The following is a 23,539-nucleotide window of genomic DNA, read 5'->3' as shown; positions in this document are numbered from 1 at the left end:
TGACTGTTAGTTAAACGTTTAGTTCTTTGGTCTGAAAATGTAATGGCTGCTTTGTTTGTTTGTTGTGGAATAGCTGCTCAGATTTAATTGGTCCACACTAACCATGTCAGTCAGATTGTTAGTAGGGCTAATCAGAAAATCATTTTGAACATCTGTATGTTAATCAGATACAAAGATAATATATACACAATGAAAAATCCATAAATCTTTATTTAAACAAAATTAACTTCACATTATTTTCCTCTGTACACAGCAATGAAAAAATCCATAAACATTAACACAAAAACTAGCACTTTACACCATTATTTTCTATCTACAGTAACACAAAATGTGTTTACTGTAATATGCTACTTTAAAAAGGGCCAATCATCCAGAATTTGTGCCTCGCATATCAGTTTCTTGTTTACAAATAACAAGTCCGACTCCTGTCTCGTTCATCGCAGAACAATTTCAGCGAGGGGACCTAAAACAAGCGTCAAGACCCTTATTTACATATTGGACCCAACACCTGGTTTAGGGGACCGGCCCAATTTTTGGGTCAGACGTTTCTCAGGTATCCTTGGGGCACAGGATTGAGCCGAAGTGTACCCGTTTTACGCCTGTAAAATGGACACAAATGAGGTATAATTTCTACCCCATTGTTCCTAGATTTTGGCTACACATTATCATGCCTAACCAAATACAGTGAGCTTTCTCATTCATAGAAAATCACAGTTTTCTTAGTGATCGAAATTATTGTATGTACATTTAGAATATATTCAGAATTGTGCTTTTCGCTACATCTCAAGTTGCTTAAAAAAGTTTTCTCTTTGCTTTTAAGGCATTTAAGTGCTAGTCTTTGACTTGTATTGTCTTTCCAACAGTGGACAAAAAGAAAATCCAACAGGAAAAAATAGCAAGTTAGGTTTCACTGGTCATTGCTGTGCAAATAAACTTGTGCACTACTATATCATTGCAGCCACCTTCTACTGACTTTAGCAAACAGTACATTTGTGCTGCCATCTTTAATTCTTTACACAGTCAATGCTATTTCAGAGAATCAAAAAAATATACACGAACACATACATATTAGAGTTCAAAACTGGGCAGAATTGGGGTCTCAAGATTCCATATCTAAGTAAGTCTCTGAACTTCTTTTAAAAAAAAAATCACAATAATGCTCCTATAAAAAGATTAAAACAAAAAGCACACGCATAGTTTATATAATGATTGACCCTGAGACTTTAACATCAATCAATCAATTAGGGAACTAAAAGTAACTTAATCTAATCAGACACAAACCCAATAAAACTGGTTATATTTTAAAAACATTAACGCCACCACAGGTATTTAACACAAATTCACTGGTTTAGATAAAGCTCCAAATATGATATATTACTCAACCCATCATTTAATTTAAGTTTATCTAATACATTTGTTACGAATACATACCAGTACTCCTCCAGTGGAAGACTATACTGAGTCATACAGACTAAGAAAGTTCCTGGTTCATGAATTAATCAATAGTAAGCTAAAATGAGAAGACAGGACTTAAAAACTTCCAAATTGGAACAAACTCTAAACTTCCTCCATTGTGCCTATGTCAGGGGCAAAATACAGTGCAACAGGCTCATGAGAAACAATTTAGGAATTTGTATCTCCTAGAAATTACATTTGCTACAAATTTACAAATCAACTTTTAAACTGAAAATGTTACATCTCATCTCCCTGCCTCTCCTGAAGGCAAACACTTACTGGACTGTAGTTCCAAGGGCACCAGCAGTCTTCAGGTACCTCATCCAGAGAGAGAAAGTCGATTATTCATGGAGGGCATCACAGCTGAGCCACATCCTCTTCCGAGTCAACATTCTATAAGCAAACTTTTTAGCACCAGTCATCAGAAGTGGAAACTGCAATTTTTCTTTCCCCTCTTTCTCACCCGCCCAACCCCACCCCCCAAACAACATGTAGTACTGAAGCAATTTGTAGCATTTCAATTGTTGCCCTGGTTGAAATCAGGTAACTCTCAAACCTGGGACCTTCCGCCCTTTATAGTGCAAAACTACTTCTACGTCATTCAGGGGACTAGAAGTGAACTCCAAAAAAAGTTCCCACTACTGTTCCCTAAAGCATGAACCCAAGAAGCTGATGAATAGACATTTATTTCCACCCCAAATTTAAGTTATTTATTATCCTCCCCACAGAATACATACCATTTCGTAGCTGAGACAGTGGCAGGGAACTTGCTTCTGCAACAAGGGGTGGCAGAGCCTTTTAGAATATTTCTGTCCCTGAACTAACCTGAGCCCACATGCTATCACAATGAGTACACACTAGTTCAGGAAAGCATATCACCAGACTGCTGAGGACATTTCTGGTACTATGGTGTACTTAACTCCTAGGATTAGATTGCTTTGGTGTAACAAAAGGTTTCTACATTCTGCTATAAAAAATTAATGCAGGTCTTCTAAATAATTATGTAAACTGATTTTTTTCATCTATTTACTGTAACACTGAATAGAGTTTAAAATAACAGCACAGGTTATTTTCATAACTGTAAGTGTTACACAAGGTGTTTTAATAGTAGGTTCATTCCACATGTTGACTCCATGGCAGATACATGACAGACTTTAATAAGATCTAAAGGCCATCTTCATAAGTGACAAACATCCTATTCCAAACACTTTACTGTATGGTATAGTGTACTCCTCTTAATTCAAAGTTGCTTAACTTGATTTGAAATAATGCATTGAAAATCTGATGCTTAATTCAAATCAAAAACAAAAAATGCTGGAAAAACTGTCGGTCAGCATCATTGGTTAATTCAAACCCCTACCCCAAATGAATCCTGAACAATGAAATCTGCTGCTTTATTCAAATTCAACCCTGCGATCAACATCAGGCGCCATACCTCCCTAAACCTCTCTGCCTCTCCTTCTTTAAGACGCTTCTTAAAACCTACCTCTTTGACTAAGCTTTTGGTCATCCGCTCTACGTGGTTTAGTGTCAAATTTTGTTTGCCAACGCCTTGGGACGTTTTAATGTGTTAAAGGCGCTATATAAATGCAAGTTGTTGTAGTAGAAGCCCTTCACCACCTCAGTGCAGTGCATCAATGAGTGGAGATAGGGGGTAGTTTGCGAGCATGACTGTTTAGAGGTACAAGACCCTGATCATTGAGGAAAAGTACAAGATCAAATATGTGGAGCAGTAATCTTGGGAAATGAAGAAAATTGTGGCACAGAAATTTAAAATCTGTCCCACCGACACCCCCCATCAAGAAGCTTTCATCAATGAAAAATGCTCACGCGAGTAAAAAAAAGTCAAGCAGCGAATTCCAATCATGGTTTGTGCTAGTACAACTGGGGATTGGAAATTCCAATGTTTTCACATGTACACTATACACCAGTTAAAAACCTCAGTGCTAGCTCCTGTATGTGTACAGTGTACATCAAGATAAACCTGTCTCAGTGCTAGCTCCTGTATGTGTACAGTGTACAGCAAGATAAACCTGTCTCAGTGCTAGCTCCTGTATGTGTACAGTACACACCAAATACAACCGCAGTGCCAGCTCCTGTCCATGTACACCACACACCAGCTAAAACAAGTTTCATTATTTCATGGTCTTGATACTCTGCCTGCAATCGACAGAAACAAGAACAGGCGTTCTTTTTGAGGAGTTGCCGAGTCATTTTGCTCAAAACATAGCATCACAAGGCAGAAAAGTCGCATTAACAGTTGTCAATCTGATTGAGTTAATTTTACCACCAAACATGGCTGTGATCCAGCCAACAGATGCTGGTGTGATTTATGTTATGAAACTACCGTAAATATCTGGTGTAGGAAAAAGTGATTGCTGCACATGATGCTGCCATGCCATTTTCATTGTTCATCTGCAAACAATCCAAATGATCCATTCATCAAGGGAGGAGCTGAAAGCAGAATCCACTGCTAACAACTTTTGGCATTGTAGATTCCTCCCACCGGAAGAGGGAGCTGCTGCACCTGGCAGTCGAGGATCCCAGAAAGGCACTGAAGGCAGGCTCTGAAACAGGAAACCTCCGAGTGCATGAGATTTCTGTTGCGAGTCATCAGACATAGATTTTGAATTCACTATCACTTACAATAAGAAACTACCGATACTAGATTGCTGACTGACGTAGGTATATGCTACTGCTAGTGTGAGCAAGAGAGAAAATGAGGCCAAAGTCAGTGGGTGCAACAAGCAGATGGAGGTAGAGGTACTTGGCACCACCACTGATAATGGCATCCAGTTCTGAGAGATTGCACAATAAGTGGTCGACAACTAAGCCTCATGTCCCGACGGTACTTTTCTCTGCACTAAATAGAACTGACAGTTTTATGAATGAATGTGCTGTTGGCATGAAGCAAACCACGATCACTGAGTATTTTGCAAAATGACTGAGCTTTTTTCACTGCACGGCTTTGGAGTGCTTATGTTTGGGTAACATGCATTTCAATAGTTGTTCTGATGTTTTACAGCCTTTTTTTAATTTGTGTTTCCTGTAGTATTTCACTGTTGCTTAGGTTAGAATTGTTTGAACTGCTGGATAATTTGCATTTTTTTGAACAAAAAAATGATTGAATTAACAGTAGACTTCAGTCAATTTATGCAGCACACATGGCTAGTCAGCAGCTATTTTGTTGCAATTGTATAGTGGATTTTAATAGGGAGGTACAAAGAACATTTAATGCCTCTGAATGCTATCTCAAATGTAAAGAGGCAACATGTCCCGAATGGTTTTTTTTTGGGCAGGGGTGTTGTGCCAGTGAGATTACAATCAATTTCTCACTTATGTTAAAATGAACTGAATGTGACCATAAGTAAAAAGATCATTTTAAATAATAGCATTACCAACAAAACTACAGCAGTAGGCATTCAAATCAATATATTGTGAGCTAACGGAATTAAATGTTTATGAAGTTTGTGGAATTAAAAAATAAACTGTTTTGAAACATGTTTAGATCAGGAAAAACATATTCTCAGATTTCCGAGTTCAATATTTTTGGCGTTTACTCTGACTCATTAAGTCAGATCCTACCACAAACATTCCTGACAGGGCAGCACGGTGGCATAGTGGTTAGCACTGTTGCCTCACAGCGCCAGGGACCCGGGTTCGAATCCGGCCTCGGGCGACTGTCTGTGTGGAGTTTGCACATTCTCCCCGTGTTTGCGTGGGTTTACTCCGGGTGCTCCGGTTTCCTCCCACAGTCCAAAGATGTGCAGGTTAGGTTGATTGGCTATGATAAATTGACCCTTAGTGTTAGGGGGATTAAATACGTGGGGTTACGGGGATAGGGTGGGATATGTGTTGGTGTAGGGGTTACGGGGATCGGGTGGGATATGTGTCGGTGCAGGCTCGATGGGCCGAAATGGCCTCTATCTGCACTGTGGGGTTTCTGTGATTCTGTGATATGTACATTAATACTTACACACAGTTGTATTGATCAAGTATAATTGATAGTAATCCTTCAGATGCTGATGGGCAAATAGGTATATACCCATCTTTGTTTTCTGTGTTAGAGCTAGAGATTATGGTTCATATTCCTTCCCAATGCTTTTTTTTTTTTTGTTTGCTGCCCCTGAAGTTTTCTGGACTATTATCTATACAAGTTTCTCAGAGCATTTAATCAGCCTCTGGCTAGATTACAAATGCATCACAAATCATTTTCTTCACCAAGAGTGCTAGGAGTTGTTGACTCAATGGAGGTGCTTTTTGAGCCCATTTTATCCTGATCTAGGTTAGATATATTACATAGAGGGGAGGAAATGTGGTCATTATGACATTAGAAGATTTCTAGTTTCACATCTGCCCTTCTTGTGATCACCTTATCCTGTATAGGCCCTGGGTATAAAATAATGGTGGGCAGCAATCCTAATTAAGGTTTTCCTTTCTTTTACATGGTGAATACTTGTTTTCATTCTGTCTTCTTGTCTCAAATAACTTTCAGTAGAAAACAGCTACATTGAGAAGCCACAAGGAGCAGAGTATGGCTCACAACGTGTGATCTGATTAAAGTTTAACTTACAGTTTTTACATAGAACAGGAGTAAGCCATTCAGCCCCTCGAGCCTGTTCACAAGATTGTCTATAGGTTTTATCTTAGTGCTGGTTAGATTGTTTTTACTTGGTTTACATGTGTTCTGTTTCATTGATGTTACTGACGTAATAATCATACAACTTTACTGCCCGTTTCTTCCTTGCCCTCACATGATGATCTAAATTATGTATTAGTATTCCTTATGCTTCAAATGTCTTTCAATGGACTGTGTCACTCAATTTTGCTTTTGCTCATTTACAGTGTCACATTGCTACATATTTTGTTTAATGCCTTGCTTTTATTGTCACTTCAATGATTGCTCTAGTTGCTCATAAAGCAAGTTGGATTTTGTGGTTAACAGTTATGCTGGGAAGGTAAGGGGTTGCTCCTCTGTTTGTGCTGACATGTTCAATTCATATGGCTTGAATAGTTTGTAAAAATTAATTCCAAACACCATAACCATGCTGTAAAACTCAGGGAATTTTGCTTGCATCATTTGGTAGCACAGCAACTACTGTAGAATCATTGCAAATGTCAGTACAGGTGAGGCCATTCAGCCCATTGCACTTGTGCCAATGCTAGCTTCCCCCACTAGTGATACCTACTCTAATTCCATTTCTTTGCTTTTCCTCTGTATCCTCCCTCTTAAATTACATAATTCACCCAGCTTCAATAGTCACTGTGATAATACATTTTATTTCTAATAACTGTGTGAAAACAATTCTTCTAACCTTTGATTTCTGCTTCTGATACTAATGCAGATCTTATAACTTGTCACTGATTTGACAACCAGCATCAATAATTTTTCATTATTTACCCTCAACCTTTTCTGAATTTAACACCTTGGTTAGATTCCTCCATAACTTTCTCTGCTCCAGTGAATACACAACTAGTTTTTCTATATCTCTCACAACTGTGCCCTTGGCATCATCCTAGGGGAGCTACATTGCACCTTTTCCTTAGCTTCCAATACCAGTTTACAACAGCGTACCCAAAACTGCACACAGTACTGCAACTGTAGCCCAACCAACGCTTTGTTCAGATTCATCATCACTTGCTTGTTTTTGCATTCAATTTCCTTATATAAAGCCCAGAATCTCATGTCAATTTTATTGTCTTCCTCCATTTGTAATTCTGCTTTCAAAGCTCTGTGTATCTGTTAATACCAGGTTTCCTCCACTCCATAAGTTTTACCATTCTCTGCCCTTTCCCCAAATGTAAGTACACTGAACTGTATCTGCCACACATTTTCCCATTCCCCTAACCTAAGTTTTCCTGTAGTCTCCTGCATGATTCCTCACAGTTTACCATGCCCCCTAATTTGGCAAAAGCAAATTTTGACTTACTGTAACTGCCTCTATATCTTGTCCAAATTATTTAGAATAGAATGTTCTCTTTGATCCATGGCTCACTAAAAAAGTATTAAGATTCAGGACTTTCTGCCATTTACAACAAAAAGAACAAAACACTACACCTGGATTTTTTAAAATTCCCATCACCTCTCTGGCGGCCCATTAAAAAAACTGTATGCTTTCATTTAGTTTTATTGTTCACCTATTTTATCAATTTGGGAGTGACTACTCCTTAAAAAATAGCAACTGGTTCAGTTAGGGGAAGAGAAATTAAAAAAAACTCAGTACTAGTATTTTGTTAAAAGTTAAAGTTAAGGTACACCAAGTATAATACTAACAAGTCTGCTTGGGGATAATCCTGGAACTAAAGATGTCTGAACACAGATGCTACACTGGATCCACAATCCATTTGCAAGAAAAAAAATCCATTTAACTAGCTAGCTGAATTACTCCAAAATAAAAAGAAAAAAAAATTAATCAAATCATTCTGATAAAATAGGCCACTTCATCAAGATCAACCGCAAAGTCTGTTAGGAGAATTGGTGTTTTATCAAAGAGGCCTCCATTGAAACTCTGCCATTTACCATCAGGAAGATAGATATCTCTTGCTTCTTTACCTTTTTCTAGAATTGGGGCTACCATAAGATAATCTCCAATTAGGAACTGTGTGTCTACCTTTTGTGCCACTTTGTCGTCTGGAGCAATCCACCAGAGGGGCCTTATGATTGGATTACCTGTCTGAGTGGTTTCCTCCGCTAGTCGGAGGATAAGGGGGACAACTAAACTTTCTCTGAGCTGTGTAAATTTATATGCAATCTTCAAAACCTCACCATCATATAGCCAAGGAGGAATGGAGAACTGCATGGCTGGAAGAAAAGCCGATAGTTCGAGCCAGCGTATATAAAGCTCACGGTCTGGGATCTCATCAGAGCCGTCAGTTTTATTTGGATAAACGTTTCCTCCAATCATATCAGGCAATATGAAGTGATATCCCAAGATACTCATGGTGAGGGCAGTAGGAATCAGAGACTTTAAACCAAGCTCGTAACCCCAAACAGAATCCCGGTCGATCATGCGGACAAAACAAGGGAGCATCTGGGTTCGATATCCTACCCTCACTTCAGCCAACTTGCAGTACAAAGCTGCAGATTCTGCATATAGTTTACTAAATATGCTGGGATCAGACAAAGGCGTCCGAGTGCTAAAATCTGCAGGAAGGTAACTGGTCTCACCTGCATCAAATTTAAAAGAGACAATCCCATACTTTGATCTCAAGTGTTCCAATCTTTTCTGAAACCAATCTGTAGTTTCAGGATTGGTGAAGTCCAAAACTGCCGCAATCCCATTCCACCATTCCACAAGGGCAGGAAGTCTCCCACTGGGGTCCATCACGAAATAAGAACTTTCTATTCCCTTGGCAAAATTGGGAGAATTGTAATTAACAAAGGGATGGACCCACAATGTCACCTGGAATCCATCATCCCTTAGCTTTTGCAGCAGTTCTGAAGCATTTGGAAACTTCACTGGATCAAAGTCAAATTCTCCATAACTACTGGAGTATTGGTCATCTATTTCGATATGACTCCAATTGAATTGATACTTCTTAATTTTTTCTGTGTAATGCAACACTTTATCCTGGTTCACTTCGGTTTTGTACAGAGCCCAGGTGGACCATATAGGGTACCTGAACATACTTTCTGAAGGTGTAAGCTCAGGCTTTATGAAATGTTTTTTGGCCATGTATCTGTGGACAATTTTCAAATCAGAACCAACGCAGACTTGATAACTGAGCTCTACAAATGGCTGTTGTCCTGTCGGCAGTTTAAATGGTGAATCTTTGTAGTTAGCATGGAGGCAAAATGCTTCTTTATCTGAGCTGTTCCAACCAATGTGCAGAGGGACTGAATCATTAACTCGAACGGCCACAGACTTAGATGAGACCCAGTACCTTTCTAAGATTCCACCAAAGCCTTCACGTATTGAGTGCACATCACCTGTTACATATGGCTTAGGATCCACTACACCTGAAATTTTGATAGGCCAGTGCTGTGCGCTAGTCTCTGCTCCTCCATACCAATGTCCGTCTGCCCAATACATGCAGTGTTCAACAAAAGAGTCCAATGCTACAGTCTTCCATTTGATGTTGTAGCAAGTTATGGTATCTTTGGGCTTAAAGGTCTCAATAAAGAAGTCCACCTCTTCTTTATCAGACTTTGTGCAATTTAACCAGTCTCCAGTCTCATCTTGAAAACATGACTCAAGGTCAATAGGAGCAGATTTGAAGCCCATTTCAAATGAAACCAAGTTAGCAGCTTTTCTGATGACAAATCCACCCTTGGAGAGCTCCAACTGTTCTATTTTAAAGCTATTTAATTTCTTCAATGATGCAGTATAATAGCACCATGCAACTGCTGCTGCAATTACCAGCACCAAGCCCAGGAAAATAGTGCAAATTAATGGCTTGGCTTCTTTGGATTGTTTTTCCCTGGCAGCAGGCAAACTTCCTGGCACGACTTGGTACATTGCATCGACTCGTGAGTTTTCTCCTCTACCTGCCCGGTGCTGTAGCTGATCTCGGTTGTAGGTATGAGGCATAAGGTTGTCATCAGGTACCCCTGCGTCTTTGGTGTTTTGTAGCCGCTCCACAAACGGATTATCGTCGGATCACCAATTGGAGCCAGAAAGCATCGTGTAGGAATTCTGGGAGAGAATAGGGAAAGAAAAAATAAGTTCTTTCATCCTTAGCCTGCTAAATCATAGATTTTTACTTCGCATTCAAATTCATTTTCAACAACCTAAAGATTGAATCCAGCTTCCAGATTCCAAATTTTTTTTATTTGAGAAGCAGTTATGAAAACACCCAAATGGGACATCATCTTGAGGTTAAACATAGAAAACAGAATAGAATTCCTGACTTGTTTCATTCAGTGCCTACAGAGCTTTCACTAAAGCTTATCCTCATTCAGGTCCCCAAGCGGATTCACTGCTTAAAATTATAGCAGTTATGTTTACATATTCCTTCAGTAACTGACCCTACGGATTAAAATTGAAAGTGCAGCATTTACTTCTGCTGCATTCTATTGTTGATCAAACAGCAACCACAAGTACATGTAAAACTTTATTTACTCTTCCAATTTTTTTTAATTTTTTTTTAAAGTAATAATGCATAGCTTACCCCAGAATAGGAAAACCTGTATTCCAGACATCATTGCAATGCTCTGGTAATAAACTTTGTAGAAAATATTGGGCACCTTTGGTTAAGTAAGCCAAGTGTCTGTAAATGTGAAAAGATCAGTGAATAAAGGTATTCAACAAACCAAATAATATTACATACACACATTAAAACTAGTAACTACATCAACATTTATTAAAAAAAAGTGAATAACTGACACCATACATACAGCTTTGAGAGAATAGAAAGGTAGGAGAAAGCAAGTGAAGAGAAAGAAAAAAAGTAACAGCAAGGAGAGTGATTCGTGAATAAATATGATATATGCTAAATCGATAGAGAGACATGGTTATGAATCAAGAATATTTCACTTGTGGAAACGAGAGGTAAGAAGCAGGCTGTGGAGAAGGAAAGATGGGTGACTATCCAAGGGGGTGGGGAAAGGCAGGAAGTGAAGGTTAGAACAGGAAGGCCCAAAGCAACTTATGCTCTCAAACCAATTGGAAGCTCTCGCTTCCTGTGGAGAAAATGAGGACTCTGGGCAGGGCCAAATAAATACTCATGGCATCAACAAACAAGAGATGGCTCAGAATGGGGGAGATTAGCAAAACAGCTAGAATGTCAGTAGTGGCAGGGAATTAAATAGTTAGAGGGGCTGACTTGATGTTTGGCTGTCCAGGCTGACAATCCTGGATGCTTTGTTGCTGGGTTCAGGAACATAGTGCAAAGATTGAAAAAGATTTTGCAAAGAGAGCGAGAACAACCAGTCATCATGCTCCATGTGGGAACAAATTATGTAAGTAAAGAAAGGCCTGAACGCCTGCAAAAAAAATTGTTTTCTAATCTCCTAAATTCAAAGAGCAGGATTTCATAGGTAGTAATCTCAGGATTACTTCTTACAAACATGTTCTTCAGTCATACAGTCAGTCAGTAAATAGGGAAGGGCAGCAAGATTAGATAAGTGAATGCAAAGCTAAAGGACGAGGGATTCCATTTTGTTGAGCATTATTACCAGGTCTGGGACAGAGGGGAGCTATTCCACAATGATAGGCTACATCTGAACAAGGAGAGTACTAGCGAAATGGTCAAACAGGGAAGTGACGAGATATTTAAGGAAGGCTGGAGTTGGGAAAATAAAACCAACCAGGATCTCAATTTCCAGTTAATTCAGCTAGAATGTGTGGTTGCCAGATAACAATAGGATTGGGTTCAGATATTGATGCAGGTGGGGGTGCTCTTCAGCCGAGCTCCCTCTGCTCCCCACCCAAACAGCCTGCTTGAATAAGACTTACTCACAAATTTGGCACTGATTGGGCAGTTTCACTCCATGGACATCACCCATTTTCAAGTAAACTGCCCGAACTCATTTCACTTGTACTAGCACAGCCACGAGAGGACCTTATCCGAGGAGTCTGGACTGAAGTTGAACCCAGGATGCAGAGATGAAAGAACACAATGCTCAGCCACATTTACACTTTACTTTCTGTTCTAAGCATCGTTCAAAGACAAATACATTTGGAAATTTCATTGTCACAATAATAATATAGCAGAGCTTTGGACGTCCCACAGATGAAGCCACTTCTATTCCTGTTTACCTTTTAAATCTAGTAATTTTCTGGCAAGTGTAGGAAACTCAGAACTCAATTATCCGATTGGGATCTGTTAAATCACGTGTGCATCATAGGTTTAAAATACATCCACTTAACACTTACTGCCATTAAAGCAAATAAGCATATTATTAATATAGATAAATTCTACTTATTTCTAACAGAACTAATTCATCTCTTTATACACTTCAAATATTTTGAGAATGAACTTTTTTTAAATAAGTGTTTTTTTCACAAGTGCTACACTCCTTCTCCAGTTAAAAAAAGTGACCTAATCCCTCTTATCAAGGGCTGCCCTGGGACTGAACACAAGAATGTCACACATGCTGCTCTTGTAAACAATGGGTAAACCTGGATTCTGGTCACCTCTGCTGGCTGTTTATTTATGAGTCTTGCACCCATCATGCATCCACTGTGGCACACCTTTCAAAGACATCACAATTGAAAGCGTGGCCTCAAAAAGTGTCACATGTCTATTGGGCAAAATGCCATAACTGGCTTAAATAATCACTTATCTGTTAGTTGCTAAACATTTGACTGACTAAATGTGAATGTTGTCTATATACCTTTATAAGAGAACTGATTCTATACTGCAGTACCGGCAGTGACCACCCCTGTATATAAAGCCATAGCAGGCTTCTGTACTTCAGTCTTAAGTTACCCTCTGTTCAGTAAATACCTGTTATTATTGTTCTCCTGCAGTCCGTGTATTATTGATACTCGGACACTACAGTGAATAGATCAAAAGTTGCTGCAAAAGGTACCTCAGAGGAACAAGTAACCAGCAGAAAATCAACCAAACTGCTTAAATAACTTCTTCACACTGCTTTCAGGCATGAGTGTTTGTCTTCACTTAGATCAGCGTATACAGCTAGTAGCAACATTTAGAACAGAACACATAAAAAACAAATTACTCATTTAAAAAAAAAAAAAGTTTTTAATGTTACAAAAACTTGCAAGAAGCGATCTCCATTCGGCCTGCCTTTTTGTCTGCAGCTGGGGCCCCCCCACCCCACAAGTTAACAATTTCACCAGAGTCTGGGTCATGTAGATTTACAGCTGCTGTGAACAAATTCCATGTAGGTGTGAGAAATTCACCGTGGAAGATTTCACCTTGCCCCTGTGGAACTATTATATCCACATAATCCATGTCAGAAGCAGTTAGAAAAGGATCGGGGAATTATAGCTGCTGTGAAGAAGTGGTGCGTGAGAGAGATGCATCATGTAGCTTTTATCCTGCTCATAGCGAACTACAATCCCCAATACTGTACAGTACTAGGATATTCAGGTAGAACAGTTACAAATAACTGCGAGGCATGAGTGGGGGAAAACATTCAAAATATTTCTTTAAGCATTTATCCATTAAATAAATTGTGATATTATTTGGGATAAAGTTTTTTTTGTGTTGCAGAGGGAGATAGATGGTTGTACCAGAATCAGAAGGGGATGTTGATGAGGCATTTGGTTGCTTATCTCAAATATTACAACTTAAGTCAGCCAGCCAGGCCTGCACCATGCTGAGTGGTCATTGGAAACTTGACAGTGGGTCAAACATCCCTGGGCAACTTCAAAAAGAACTGCAAATCCACAATGGGAAGGGAGAAGAAAATATCAGTATAAATAACTGGGAAAGGGGAACATACTGAGGATCAGCTTCATTGCTGTCAAGAATGATCCTATTCCAAAACTACACCATCTACCTCACAATAAAGCCGTAATCAATTTAAGGAAGACTTGCATTTATCACATCTCAAAGTGTTTCAATACGATGAATTACTCTAAAGTGTAGTGACTATTAAATATACGAAGGTAATATCCATTTTGTGCACAGTGCTTTCACAATGCCCAGTTAATCTGTTTTTCTTTGCTATTATTTGCAGGGAGAATTTTGACCAGGAGAATTCCCTGCCCATCTATGAATAGTGCCGTGCAATTTTTAACATCCACCTGAACCACTGGAAGTTGGAAAATTAACTAATGAAGGACAGCACATCCAACAGTGCAGTACTCCATTACTACGGTACTGGAGCGTCAGCCACGAGGTTTGAATGGACAATCTTGTGACCCAGAAGTGAGAGTGCGCTCAACTGAATCAAGATGACACACATGTCAAACAATAATACAGCTGTATCGTGGTATAAAAGCAGAGCTGGTTTGTGAAGAAATCTTTACTCAGATATTGACATTTATAGAACGAGATACATGGGAATTCCATTCTGTTTCCCCTGCCAAGAGGATGGCCAAAGGCCCTGTTTCTAGACCGCTGCCAATGTTTCCTCTACGTACTTGCCATGAGATGATGGCACTGCTTATGTATGACACTTGCTTCCATTTTGTCACACCCCTGCAGAGCGACACTGCAGTCCCTACTCGGCACCTCCAAACTCAAAGCAGGTCACAATCATGAGCTAAGCAGATACTGAACCTATATTAATCCCCTCACTCTACATTGTTACCCCATGTGACAAGCAAGATGTCAAATGTTAATTATGCCCATTTGAAATGGGCATCAAGGGTTGCTAGCCAGTGGCAAATATACTGGAACTCATGAAAAGAATACAGTAATATTTAAAATGTTTGTGTCTCCTGCCACTTAGGTCTTTGTGCCAGTTGTAATTTATTTTTGCCTCCAGCACTATTACTGGCACATAATGGGGTTTTTCAATACTGTAATGAAAATCCCTAGCCGACATGATTGGAAGAGGACCTGCTGAGGAATGCCAGGCAGCTCAGGGTACACAATAGCTGTTCCGTGTCCACAGTGGATGTGTACCCATATTTTATTTTAATTTGTTCCTGGGATGTGGGCGTCGCAGGCAAGGCCAGCATTTATTGCCCATCCCTAGTTGCCCTCGAGAAGGTGGTGGTGAGCCACCTTCTTGAACTGCTGCAGTCCTTGCGGTGAAGGTACTCCCACGGCGCTGTTAGGGAGTTCCAGGATTTTGACCCAGCGACTATGAAGGAAAGGCGATATATTTCCAAGCCAGGATGGTGTGTGACTTGGAGGGGAACTTGGAGGTGGTGGTGTTCCTGTGCGCCTGTGGCCCTTGTCCTTCTAGGTGGTAGAGGTCGTGGGTTTGGGAGGTGCTGACGAAGAAGCCTTGGCGAGGCTGCAGTGCATCTTATAGATGGTACACGCTGCAGACAGAGGTGAACATACCTGACTTCAAACAATTAGTGCTGCTGGGAGGCTCCTCTTTCTAAAGGAAGATGGGACAGCAGACCCGATGACAAACTGTTGTCTTTCATTGCCTGAGTGTTGAATGCCCAATCTTGTTATGCCCTTTCAGTGGTACTACATAAAAGGCAGGTGCCAGCATGATCAACAGCCAGTGTACCCTGATTGGCCACATCTGCCAAGATACCACCAACCACTTCTGCAGGCAGTAGCACACTTACCTAGCAATGACTGGGGGAACTGTCTTCTCCGGGGCTGGGTCAGCAGGAAGGCAGATGCAGAGCCTTGCCATCACTGAAAATATACCTGCAGCATAGGGCTAACACATCCATTGAAAGTAATGATCACCTAGAGCCTCAAACCTGCCCCAATGTTGCAATACTGAAGCATAGGGATGGTGCCATAGAGAGCATTGAGGACCACCTTCCTCAGAAGCACATCATAAAGCACCACATTTTAACAGCAGCCAAACAGGGAGTCCTGTGCTGGGCTATTTGCTTGCAGACAGACTCATGTCTGCACCTTAAGTCTCCTTTCATTCCCGTCTCTTTGTCCTCTGTTTCTTCAGCCTAGGTAGAAGCTGCTAATGGACTGTGATGCCTGTTGAGACTCTCCAAAGGCTTTCTGAAGTTTTGTCCCCTATTTTGACACCCCTTTAATTGCTCCTATCCCTTTAAATTTCACTTGCGTGCAGTTTGCAGTCGCACTGATAGTGCGCTCCTACAACCATCCAAATCTGCACCTGAAGTAAGTCAGTGAGCTGACCAAGGAAAATTGGGTGTGGACAGCACATTTTCATTTGAGTCTAGGATCAATTACTCCAATAGAGAAAATCTAGACAAGTGTTGTGCGTTAGCCAGGATTCAGCTACAAAGCCATCACTTCCTCTTTTTACATTAGCTTGTGATTAATCTCTGGGGTATGGAGTGATGTCACTGGAATCTACCTAAAACAGTGCTCCAGATGACTTGGTACTACCCATTACAGCAGCCGCATTATCCTCACAGTCTCGTCCTCCCCCCACCCCACCCCCGCCGCCACCTCCCACGCCGACCCCTGCAGCATTAATTTATTTCAGTGTTCCCCATATGTACCAAGAGTCATACAGCTGCTGACAGGAGTCACTGGAATGAGGGAACATAATTATACAACATTTAGCTGTAGATAAACATAACTGAAGTACAATCTTTACCACCAAGCATAAATTATGGACATACCAAAGCACTTACAGTACCAGTCACTTGCCCTATATAAAATTCCTTATCTAATAATAAAATTCAAGAACAGTGTTTAAAAAACTCACCCAAGACTATTTTCAACATTGGTTGGGAAAGGAAACTGTGGCCAAAGGAGGTTCACTCGGTTAATCCCGGGGATGAGGGGATGGACATATGTGAGAGGTTGAGTAGATTGGGACTCTACTCATTGGAGTTCAGAAGAATGAGAGGCGATCTTATTGAAACATATAAGATTGTGAAGGGGTTGGATCGGGTGGATGCGGGGAAGATGTTCCCGATGATGGGTGAAACTAGAACTAGGGGGCATAGTCTTAGAATAAGGGGCTGCTCTTTCAAAACTGAGATGAGGAGGAACTACTTCACTCAGAGGGTGGTAGGTCCATGGAATATGCTGCCCCAAAAAGCTGTAGAAGCTACATCATTACATAAATTTAAAACAGAAATAGACAGTTTCCTAGAAGTAAAGGGAATTAAGGGTTACGGGGAGCGGGCAGGAATTTGGACATGAGTCTAGGTTCGGATCGGTCATGCCCCTGTGGGTAGCGGAGTGGGCCCAGGGGCCGTGTAGCCTGATCCTGCTCCTATTTCGTGTGTCTAATTCTGTTAGATTCAGGAGATGGTTCTATGATAGTGGATTGGCGGTTAGGATCAGATCAGCCATGATCTTATTGAATGGCGGAGCAGGCTCGAGGGGCCGATTGGCCTACTCCTGCTCCTATTTCTTATGTTCTTATGCATTTCTGTACAGCTACAGCTACGCCCTATTTCACAGGCTCGCCATCATGCTGCTCATTTCACCAGAGTCAGAGGCAGGATCAGCAATGCTCAGTGATCAATTTGCTCATTTTTTTTTGTTGCTTTTTCCAGTATTCTCCTTTTACCATGTCGCTCCTGAAGTACAGTTCCATAGCCTATGAATGCCTTCTGACACCTCACCCGGGTAGCCATTCTTCATGGTGAGCCCAGAGAGAGAAAGTGCCGGCAGGCTGTTCAAACATGGGGTCCGTTAGGGCTGACTCTGATCCTGTCCCCTTACAACAACCAGGCACCTTCCGCCAGGAGTCACTGGATAGCAATCAGAGTTTCCTTGCCAAATTTTCCCTATCCTCGCCTGGAGGGGACACTAAAGCAATAGGCAGCACTACAGCTGAAGATCCAAACCCATTAAAAATAATTTCTCTCACCACCCATCAGATTTTTTTTTTTTTTTTAATGCTGTTGGGGAAAGAGGGCTGTGTGTAAAATCTTAATAATTCAAATATACAAGGTTATCAATTATCAGTTTATATCTATTATTATTTTCAGTTGATCTGCTCAATAACCTTGAAATTATATTAATTCTTCAGGTGAGGACTTGTTGCAATCTTCATCACAAGGAGCACAATCTTCAATCACAATGAGCACATGACAACTATCATAATAAAAAGTCCCCATGAGCTCCACAGTACATGGGAATGATTAGGGGGCAGTGTTCAGGTGAGAGCTGTAACTTAAGCCCTTCAGACTTCATATATCAATATCATCCAAACTTCCAATGAAATTGCTATCTACTGCCCATTCACGACATAATCAATGTGGTGCAATATAGTGCAAAACATCAAGATACACCAGCACATTCTAGAAAACTAATATCTTAAAAAATAAGTTTTATGAATAGAGTTACTTCATTATTAAATTCTAAACATGTGCAAAGCTCAACAAAATCACTTTTACCCGGTGTTACATTTTTAGGTCTTTACACTAGATATTTTCCCAACTTCAGCATCACTGGCCACTCTTGTAAACAGATTTCATGTCCCCTACAATCCTGAGTGCTCCTTTTTCTACCTAATATTGAAGTAAACAATAGTGATAACCAGGGATAGTAATCGAGAACCTTAACCCTGCACAGAATGTATCACGTGCTATCACGTGAATTCTGTTCTCTTCGATTGAATGTACACTCTTACCAGACTGAGGTTCGTGCTTTGAACCAACAAATGATTTCAATTACATTAAAATACGAGCAAACAATAATTAGTATAACACAGCAAAGCTTGCATTACTCTTATTTCCTTGATATGTAAAATAATAGATGCCTCTCACTTTCTCTTTAAAAACAGACTTTAAAGATGCAGACTCACTTCTTACCCTGTAGGACAGGCTACCATGGAAATGTAGCTCAGCTATGCTGCTGGCTGGTCCCAACACCGAGCCCACTGGATGTGGTTGCAGTACGGAAACAGAGACTGTAAACAGCCTGTTGAATTACTGTACATGTGGCTGAATATAATCTGTAACAGGAGAACTCTGACCTTGAGCTGTCCATCAAAGAGGATTCCAGCCAATCAATGATCCTCTCACCTTCGCAAAGGTTTCACACACAGCTATCAAAGCCATTAACCCAGGCTGGGGCCTGATGTTTTGATCTATGGTGACATCCCTTGGAACACCACTCTGATAATAGCAGGGCTATTTGTTCCTCCATCTGATCTATGATAACTAAAACAAAATGTTCTGCATTCATGTGAGATTATAGTTAATTTCCTTAATAAGCAAATCAATGATTTAATTAATAATACTTACTTTATGTTAACACACATATATGTAATCATAATTAGTTCACAAAGCAAAGTAACTGATCATAACCAGCTTAGCAGCAAGGGTAGATGGGAAAATTAAGCTAACTTGACTGACTTTAATAAAGAACACACACATCCTATCAGTATAGACAATAGAGCATTCAAACTGAACAGCATAGCGAGACCTTGGAAATAACATGGCCAGGGAAATCACAAGGCCATGGAAGTTTGGGAATAACAAGGTACAAACGGTCTGCTATCTGTACAGGCAAGGCTTCTTCGACAGCACCTCCCAAACCCGCAACCTCTACCACCTAGAAGGACAAGGGCAGCAGGCGCATGGGAACATCACCACCTCCAAGTTACACACCATCCTGACTTGGAAATATAATTGCTATTCCTTCATCGTCGCTGGGTCAAAACCCTGGAACTCCCTCCCAAACAGCAGTATGGGAGTACCTTCACCAAAGACTGCAGCGGTTCAAGAAGCGGCTCACCACCACCGTCTCAAGGGCAATTAGGGATGGGCAATGATGCGCTATCAATTACGCATAAAAGACTGAGAGTTAAGAGAGTAACTAAAGGCTTTTATTAACAAAAGAATGAAGGTCTGCCTCGAGTGGTCGACCAGTCCAGAAATACAAAGGGCTGGGGAGCAGTCACCTTTATACTAGGACTTGTGGGAGGAGTCAGCCGAGGCATGTCCAGGCATGTACACAGTGGAATACAAACAGTGGTTTACCACATTCACCCCTTGTTTAAAATTGAGTCCGGCGGGGTGAAGTGTATTAAAAGTTAGTGTATTGGAGTCTCTCCGGAGGTCTTGTCTGCCGCTGTGATCGGCGTGGCGACGGCAGGGGTAGTGGAGCTTCCGGCGTCGAGTCCTGCGTGGGCTGTGGCACAGGCGTGTTGTCCTCGTAGATGTCGAGCGGGTCGCGGGGCCCAGGCCTGCCGTCTGCTGGGGCTGGATATCGGATCGTGAGGGGGGGGGGGGGGGGGGGTGGTAGTGAGTAGTGGGTTACTGCGGCCCCCAAGGGTGCAAGGTCTCTTATGGAGACTGTGTCCTCCCGCCCGTCCAGGTATGCAATGTAAGCATACTGGGGGGGTTGGCGTGGAGGAGGTCGACCCTCTCGACCAGGGGGTCCGTTTTATGGGTCCTCACGTGCCTTCTCAGTAGGACCGGCCCTGGGGACGTCAGCCATGGCGGTAGCGATGTCCCCGATGTGGACTTCCTTGGGAAGACAAACATTTTCTCATGAGGGGTGGCGTTAGTGGCAGTGCAGAGCAGTGACCGAATAGAGTGGAGCGCATCGGGGAGCACATCCTGCCAGCGGGAGGTTGGAAGGCCCCTAGACTTTAAGGCTAGCAGGGCGGCCTTCCAAACTGTCGCATTTTCTCTTTCCACCTGTCCGTTCCCCCGGGGGTTGTAACTGGTGGTCCTGCTTGTGGCAATACCCCTAGTTAGCAGGTACTGACGGAGTTCGTCGCTCATAAACGATGAGCCCCGGTCGCTATGGATATAGCTGGGGAAACCGAACAGGGTGAAGAGGTCGTTCAGACATTTAATGACCGTGGCACTGGTCATGTCCGGGCAGGGGATGGCGAACAGGAAATGGGAGTACTCATCAATAATATTGAGGAAGTACACATTGCGGTCGGAGGAGGGGAAGAGGCCCTTTAAGATCAACGCTCAGGCGCTCGAAGGGGCGAGTGGCTTTTATCAGGTGGGCCCTGTCTGGTCTATAAAAGTGCGGTTTGCACTCAGCGCAGACTTGGCAGTTCCTGGTCATGGTCCTGACCTCCTCAATAGAGTAAGGCAGGTTGCGGGCCTTGATGAAGTGGAAGAACCTGGTGACCCCCGGGTGGCAGAGGTCATTGTGGAGGGCCCGCAGTCTATCGATCTGCGCGCTGGCGCAGGTGCCACGCGATAGCGCATCCGGGGGTTGATGGAGCTTCCCGGGCCGGTACAAGATCTCGTAATTGTAGGTGGAAAGTTCGATTCTCCACCTCAAGATCTTGTCATTTTTGATTTTGCCCCTCTGCTTGTTGTTAAACATGAAAGCAACTGAACGCTGGTCAGTGAGCAGGGTAAATCGTTTTCCTGCCAGGTAGTGCCTCCAATGACGCACAGCCTCCACAATCGCCTGGGCCTCCTTCTCAACAGCGGAGTGTCTGGTCTCCGGGCCTTGGAGGGTTCGTGAAAAGAAGGCCACGGGTCTCCCCGCCTGATTGAGGGTAGCGGCCAGGGCAAAGTCAGACGCGTCGCTTTCCACCTGGAAGGGGATGGATTCGTCCACTGCGTGCATGGTGGCTTTGGCAATGTCTTCCTTGATACGGTGGAAGGCTAAGCGGGCCTCTGCCGTCAAGGGAAAAGAGGTGGACTTGATCAGCGGATGGGCCTTGTCCGCATAGTAGGGGACCCACTGGGCGTAATAGGAGAAAAACCCTAGGCACCTCTTCAGGGCCTTGAGGCAGTGGGAGTTCCATAAGGGGACGCATCCGGTCGGGGCCGATGACTCCATGTTCCACAACACAGCCAAGGATGGCGAGGCGGTTTGTGCGGAATATGCACTTCTCCTTGTTATATGTCAGGTTCAGGAGTTGGGCGGTGCGGAGGAATTTTTCGAGGTTTGCGTCATGGTCCTGCAAGTCACGGCCGCAGATGGTCACATTGTCCAGATATGGGAAAGTGGCCTGCAACGCATTTTGATCTACCATCCGGTCCATCTCCCTTTGGAAGACGGAGACCCCGTTGGTGACGCCAAAGGGAACCCTAAGGAAGTGATAGAGGCGGCCGTTTGCCTCAAAGGCAGTATACTGGCGGTCCTCAGGGCGGATAGGGAGCTGGTGGTACGCTGATTTCAGGTCAATGGTCGAGAAGACGCGGTACTGCGCGATCTGGTTGACCATATCAGCTATGCGGGGGAGTGGGTAGGCGTCCAGCAGGGTGTAGCGATTTATTGTCTGGCTGTAGTCGATGACCAGGCGCTGCTTCTCACCGGTCTTAACGACCACAACCTGGGCTCGCCAGGGGCTGGTGCTGCCCTCAATAATCCCTTCCTTCAGGAGCCGCTCCACTTCGGTTTTAATGAAAACCCTGTCCCCGGCACTGTATCGCCTGCTCTTTGTGGCGATGGGCTTACAGTCGGGGGTGAGGTTAGCAAACAGTGGGGGGGGGGGTGACTCTGAGTATGGAGAGGTTGCACCTGGTGCGCGGCGGGCAATTTGGGAGCTGCTGGCTGCGGACTGTGAGTGGGGGTAGGGGTCCACCGTACGCCATCGTAACACTTTTAAGGTGGCACTGAAAATCTAACCCCAGCAGGACGGCAGCACAGAGGTCAGGCAGGACCAGAAGTTTAAAATGATCGTACACGGTCCTGTCTACTACGAGTGTCACTACGCAGTAGCCGCCGATGTCCGCCGACTGGGACTCGGAGGCCATAGAAATCCGCTGGTGCGCAGGCAGGACTGGGAGAGAGCAACGCCGCACCGTGTCGGGGTGGATGAAGCTCTCCGTGCTCCCAGAGTCAAAAAGGCAGATTGTATCGTGGCCATTTACCTTAATGTCCATTGTGGAACTGGCCAGCTGGTGCGGTCTCGCTTGGTCCAGTGTAACGGATGCCAGCGTAGGGGTCGGTGTGTCGCTGCAGGTATCAGATGGGGCGGTGTTGGGGGCCTGCTACGTTCCGGCTGTCGTCCAAGATGGCGGCGTCCATGATCCCCGTGTGGCTGGAGGCGTCCAAAATGGCTGCTGTACCGGTGGTTCGCACATGGCCGGGGAAGCCCAAGATGGCGGCCCGCATGGCCCACACGCGGCGCTGCTGGGGTTCGGGGTGGCTTTGGCCCTGCAGACGTTAGCGTAGTGTCCCTTCTTCCTGCAGCCCGAGCAGATCGCGTTTTTCGCCGGGCAGCGCGCTCTGGGGTGTTTTGCCTGGCCACAGAAGTAGCATTTCTGGCCTTGGGGCACTGCTGTCTGGCCTTGGGACACTGCTGCGGTAGTTGGGCCGTTGCTGGGGTGTGGCTGGGGTGGCACGGCGCTATGAGGCGGTCCTACCGTGTCCCAGGCTGTCATTCCCCGCAGCGTCCACGGTGCAGAGGAGTAGGCATCCATGCCCCGGTAGGCTGCATCCAATGATAGTGCGAGTTCAGAGGCCTTGTTGAGGTTGAGGTCACTCTGCTCCAACAGTCGCTGTCGGGTGTAATTGGATCTGTGGCCCGCTACAAAAGCGTCCCGGATAAGTTCCTCTGTGTACACGGCGGCCTTTACATCCTTACAACCACAGGCCCGGCCAAGCACAGACAGTGCCTGAAGGTATTCCACGGTCGATTCCCCAGGTTGTTGTTTACGACTCCCCAGAAGGTGCCTGGCGTACACTTCGTTCACTGGGCGCGTGT

The 23,539-nt window shown here is 43.3% G+C and overlaps 1 protein-coding gene across 2 annotated transcripts in view; it reads right to left on the bottom strand.

The window, feature by feature from the left end:
• Positions 1-192: 192 nt before the first annotated feature.
• The window catches only part of myorg (myogenesis regulating glycosidase), a 30,982-nt gene continuing 7,635 nt past the window's right edge, over positions 193-23,539 (bottom strand). For both annotated transcript variants that reach the window (XM_085973743.1, XM_085973738.1), the window contains exons 2-3: positions 10,567-10,665; positions 193-10,091 (exon numbers count right to left, since the gene is read on the bottom strand). In XM_085973743.1, the coding sequence (XP_085829869.1) occupies positions 7,869-9,986 (2,118 nt within the window). In that variant the 5' untranslated portion in view covers positions 9,987-10,091; positions 10,567-10,665 and the 3' untranslated portion in view covers positions 193-7,868. The remainder of the gene's footprint in view (positions 10,092-10,566; positions 10,666-23,539) is intronic.

The sequence above is a fragment of the Somniosus microcephalus genome, chromosome 2, assembly GCF_052327205.1.
Source record: "Somniosus microcephalus isolate GS21.2 chromosome 2, FLI_Smic_1.0, whole genome shotgun sequence".
NCBI lineage: Eukaryota > Metazoa > Chordata > Chondrichthyes > Squaliformes > Somniosidae > Somniosus > Somniosus microcephalus.
This window is presented reverse-complemented; position numbering and strand designations above follow the sequence as displayed.